Source organism: Marmota marmota, unplaced genomic scaffold (assembly GCF_001458135.2).
Source record: "Marmota marmota marmota unplaced genomic scaffold, marMar, whole genome shotgun sequence".
Taxonomy (NCBI): domain Eukaryota; kingdom Metazoa; phylum Chordata; class Mammalia; order Rodentia; family Sciuridae; genus Marmota; species Marmota marmota.
This window is the reverse complement of record NW_026000136.1, coordinates 6,990,125-6,995,558: the sequence shown is the minus strand read 5'-3', so window position 1 is coordinate 6,995,558 and position 5,434 is coordinate 6,990,125. Positions and strand designations below refer to the sequence as shown.

The window sequence follows — 5,434 nt, the reverse complement described above, 5'->3', positions numbered from 1 at the left end:
GGACCAGCATCCAGTCAACTCTCCCCAGAGCCACCCCTCCCCAAACTCACTACTATGTGACCCTGAGCAAGTGCTTTAGCCTGTCAGAGGCTCAGCTTCCTCTGGGTAACAGCCAGCTCAGAAATTTGCTTTGGGAAATATTCACCTGCTCCTTTAACAGGTGATGGTACTGGGTTGGGTGGGAGGTGGAAGACCAAAACTACAGGGCCTTCCCAGAGCTCAGTCTCTCCAAAGGAATACGCACGCAAGTAGGTGCGTGCTATTTCAGGTAGCCGGCAAAGGACCATGTGAGGTGGAGCCAGTCATGAAAAGAGCTAAGAAGATCTAAGCCAGGCATTCTAGGCAGACACCAATCACAGCAAGTGCAAAGGTCCTGGGGCAGGGACCTCTTTGGCATGTTCCAGAACTAGCAAGGGTAAGATAAGGTATGTAGGCAGAGTGAGGCTGAGGAAGGTAGGCAGGGGCTAGAGACCAGAATCAGGAGTTTGGATTTTATTCTAGAGAGGACAAAGCCATTGGATTGAGTCCAGGAATGTGGGAGGTATGATCCTCCACCATCCAGTTGGCAGTGAGTCACTTGGTTTGAATCCAGAGCCAACTAACTTAGGGCCTCCTTCCCTTGGGCCTCTGTCCTTGACCATGGACATGGTGGGAGGAGCTTGTGGTCACCCTGTACCTTCAGGTTTGTGGGGGGGGGGGTAGTTTAGTTTCTTTTTTGTACTGAGGATCTGAAGCCAGGGATGTTCTACCACCAAGCCACATTCCCAGCCTGTTTAAACTTGTATTTTGAGACAGGGTCTCATTAAGTTGCTGAGGCTGGCCTTCAACTTGCAATCCTCCTGCCTCAGTCTCCAGAGTCACTGGGATTGCAGGTGTGCACCACCACGACTGGATTCCATTAGGTTTGGATGGGATTTGTCCACAGGCAAAAGGCACAGGTGCCCAGGAAGGGTAAGGGAGTCAAGCTAGGCCTGAGCTTGAAGACCGGCTGGGGCATTTCCGGGATGGCCACCACAGCCTCGGCAGAGAAGCCAAGCTCCATCCAACCTCCAGAGACACAGCCCCAGCAATTGGAAGGTCTCCGGAGGAGTCTGGAGCCCAACAGCTCATTTCAACAGAAGCACAAATTGGATGGAGTCTCTGCCCACGGTGGGCAGAGTAACCTGGAGTGCCCTGGAGAGGCTGGGGCTGAGGGACAGCCATGAAGCCATGCAGGTGCAGGGGAAGCCTGCCAGAGTCTTTCCATCGAAGCCTCATTTCCATCAAAGAAATGGGGAGGGGAGATAATGAACAAGAGAGGAGAACAGAGAGAACTTGCTCCCTGTCTGTCCTTTCACCACTATGACAGGAAGAGAGAAAGCCACAGGCCAGCCCAGCCCACTTGGTGTACACTTTAGACCTCAGGACTCTAGAACTTGACTAGGCCTGGACCAAGCGAGCAGGAGAGTATAGTGGTTTGTGTAACATCGGGCTCAGGAGTGGCAGTATCAGGTATGGATGGATCAGGGTGCTCAGCCCATGGCTGAAGAACCAGTCTCCTGCCTCCTCTGCCTCCTTCTTCAAAGTGGCCAAGCTTAGGGCAGCACACACCTCACTAGGCATGTGACACCCTGAGCCCCACTATGTCTGGGAAGGGAGTTACACACTCCCTTGGCCAGACTTGGACCCAATGCCCAGGCCTGCTTGGTTCCAGGAAAAACAAAACCCTCCAGGTAACAGAGCACCGTGTCCCTTCGGGCTTCATTCCTGCTGAGGGGTTTCTTTGCCCCATCCGGTCCTTTTCTGTTCTACCAGGGGAGCCCTCTGTGAGGCTGGGGGAGGGGGAGCTCAGACCTCTGCTCCACATAACCCTGGGAGGTCCTTCCTTCTTGGAGACTTGTCCCCTGCCCTGTGAACAGGGGCTCTGCACCCTGCCCAGTCCCAGTGCAGGAAGCCACTTTACCTACACGTAGTCCCTGAGGGCAGAGGCAGAGTCCTTCAGGTCACCTCAGCCTCCCTGCCGCTTGCTCGGGGTGCAGGGAGGTGCATAGCCTCCCTGCAGAGGCTGCCTCTGTCTGATGGGGCAGTGCCGCAGAGCCATGCAGAGCCTCCGGTGTGGAAACACCAGCAGCAGGCTTCCCTGAGCACCTACTACATGTTGTCAGCTGGTACCACAGGGCATTGGCCTTGTGGGCAAGGATGGGCTCGGATAAGGGGAGGTGGGAAGTTCACAGGCTGTGCATCTTCTACCAGTTGTTTCCCTCTCTGAGCCTCCATGGCCTCAGAACTGATAAGGGGATGAGAAAGCAGAAGTAACTGCTAATTAGTGTTGCTTGAGGTGATGCCGATCACGTGCTCACAGCTAAGCCTGGCGTGTGGCCCGGAGTGCCGAGAGGGCTGCGTGTGATTGGAGGTGCACAAACCTGCGTCTCCTCTCTCTGCATCCCAGCCTTTACAATGACCTGAGATGCATCCACTCACGAAGGGTTTATTTGCACCTCTAGTGTCCTACGTGTGGGCCACCTTGGTGTCAGGGACATAGCAGTAAACAGCACAGTCCCTGCCCCCTACAGTTGCCCCGGGGCAGTGCAGGTGGGTGGAGGTCAAAAACAGGACCAGAGGCTTATCCTTGTTTGTTTATTTTTATTTATTTATTTTTGCTAAACCCAGGACCTTGTGCGTGTGAGGCAAGCACCCCGCCCACTGAGCTCTATCCCCAGCCCTTATCCATGTTTAATAGTCCACCTGTCTCAACAGGATGCCATCAGCTTCAGGGAATAGAAAACACTCAAACTACAAAGGTCCATCCCTGGGAGCTCAGAGACCCGCTTCAGGAGGGCGCTTCTCTTTCTCCGAGTTCTTCTGATTTCCTCATGGTGACAAAATGGCTGCCACCAGAAGCCTGAAAGGATGAGCCAAAAGGTCCTGCGTCTGCCTCCTTGTGGGGCGGAAGTAGCTCTTTCTCAGAACACTCCCCTTCCCTGGGAAGGCTGGGTGCCACTCCTGAAGCTCCGTGCCATCTACCACACTGCCATTGTGACAGGTCCTCAGGCTTGCTGACCAGCCAACCCACCCCAGCTCTCGGGCCCCTCCATCCCGTCCTGTAGTAGCGTCAGACCACCACCTGACACGCTCTCAGCATCCCGTATCCCCCCTTCCCTCTTTCCTGAGTCCCTCTGGTTGCTCCCTGGACTCCTGGGCTGAGCCACCTACAGCCCAAGAATTCTGGTCCTCATCCCCAGTCCATGTCCCAACACCTCCTCCAGGTGTCCAGCAGACATGTTGGCCTGGACGGGGCCCAGCTGGGCCCCTCCTGCTCCACAGTCCTCTCTCTCAGGTGAGAGGGACACCGTCGTTCCCAGCTGCTCAGACCACCATGCATGTCCCTCTCCCACGTCATCAAGCTCGGGGAGACTTGCCGACCCAACCTTGGAGATGCCCCACCTGATGAGATGGCACCCCAGCACCCTGGCACCGCCACCCTTGCTCAAGGCGATGGATGTCCGTCCCATGGTCGTAGAGTGAGCCTTGATTTTGAGTGGTGACTCTACCAGGTCACATCTCCAGCCCAGCCATCCCCAGCAGGACCTACCGGGAGCTTGGCCAAGTCTGGGTGGATCTGCCTGCTGGACTGTCCATTTCCCCACCTGAGGGTGCCCTCCCTGCCAAGTCCAGGGCCCTGCCCTACTTCAGCCCCTTCCTGGCAGGTACAGGCCACTGGTCATTCTGCCCTTCCCCATCGGGGCTCTGCCTAGCCAGGTTGATGTGGTCAAGACAGCGCAGGAAAGAATTGTCCCCTTAGCGAGCCTCAGGTAAGTCTGGCCTGGCCTACAAGCACCTGCTCTGCCTCTGAGAACCCCTGGAGTCAGGCCTGCCACCGACCTGTCACTTTTAATGCCATACCTAGTCATCTGACTGTGTGGACTACTCAAGGCACCAAGGCCTCCATGAAACCAGGCCAGCTGAGAACCTCGGGCATCCGGCAAAGACCCCAGGATCCCATGGACAAGGGCAGTGCCACAGCAGGGCAGCCTGGCCCTCACCCACCCAGGCTGTCCCTTTCTAGCCTGGGTCTTGGGTTTGTCACAGGACCTCGCCAACCCTCAGTTGCTCAGAAATGATGACACTCGCTTTTGGAGGTCACTGCGCCGCGTAACAAATTACCCCAAGAGGTGGAGCCTCCGAGCAACAAGGAAAGCATCTTCGCTCACAGTTCCTGAGCTGGGGATTTGGAGGGCCTTAGCTGACCCAGAGGCTGTACTTGCCTGAAGCCAGAGTAGCAGCTTCCAGAACAGCACCTTAGGGACTGTAGACAGGAGGCCTGTGCTCTGGCTACCTGCGCCGGCTCCAGAGAACAAGACCCAGGTGCCAGAACCTTCCTCGGCACTCACCCGGCCCACAGTCACTGGGGCCAGCCCTGCTGTGGCCACACCAGGTTCCAAACACCTGGAAGGAGCATCGAAGGCCCATGCTGACTTTGGGTTGCCCTGGGGCCTGGGAGCTTCTGCCTGCCCAGGGCTGGCCGCTGGGCACCTCATCTCTCCTATAAAACATCAGGGCCTCCAGGAAGGGCCCCACTGTGCCTTCCTGAAGCAGGGGAATCAAGGGGCAGAGAGGACAACCCCTGTGGGTGATGAAGCCCCAGGAGGGTAATCCTCGCTGGCCGCTTTTCCAAAGGGTTCCCCTCAAGGCCACCTCCGCAGCCTCTGGGGATCCCCCCCACCCAGCCTTGCCATAACCTCACAGCTCCATGCCTCCAGCCGTGTCCACCTGCAGGTCCAGAGTCTCGTGGCCTTCAGCAAAGCTCTTGCCTCTAAGAGCCTGGTCCAAGGGCACCCTTGGGCCTCAGGGCCCAGGAGTGAGCCATTGAGCGATTGGCAGAAATCACTTAGAACAGCGCCTAGCAGGTGTCGGCCCCAACCAGCTTGTGGAGTTGAACACAGCAGACCCCAGCCCTCCCTCCCCTCTCGGGGCTCCTACCCCAGCCAGAGGAAGCCCTGAAACCCACCATGCACCCGGGAGCCTCCAGACCAGGCCACCAGTGTGGACGACCCAGCCAGGCCAGCTGTGGGCACTTGGGGACACAGCAAGTGGGCGCTGAGCAGGATGAATCTTCCAGAGAGGGCCTGTCCCAGGCCTACACCAGGTGGCCTGGAGGGAGCCCTGGACCCAGGGCCAAGAAATCTGAGAAGGCTTCCAGGGGGAGGCAGCACTCAGCCCTGAAGGACAGCAGCCGGTGGCAGGGATGTCCCCAGGGCAAGGATCTTTTCTTCCCTTCTGATGCAGCCCCACCCACCTCATCCCAGGGACCTTCCCGACAGGGCAGCTCAGCTACGTCCCCTCCCCTGCCCTGCAGGCCACGGGGCACACGTCACCAGTCTGGAATGCACTTTCAATTCCTCTGCCCTCCCCTCCTCCCTCCCCCCCCGATCCGCCCATCCATTTCCTCCGACCC

The 5,434-nt window shown here is 57.7% G+C and overlaps 1 protein-coding gene across 1 annotated transcript in view; it reads right to left on the bottom strand.

The window, feature by feature from the left end:
* The window catches only part of Pdgfa (platelet derived growth factor subunit A), a 25,986-nt gene extending 21,537 nt beyond the window's left edge, over positions 1-4,449 (bottom strand). Inside the window, exon 1 of the mRNA XM_048785187.1 lies at positions 4,371-4,449. Coding sequence (XP_048641144.1) covers positions 4,371-4,449 — 79 coding nt within the window. The remainder of the gene's footprint in view (positions 1-4,370) is intronic.
* Between the last annotated feature and the right edge of the window lie 985 nt (positions 4,450-5,434).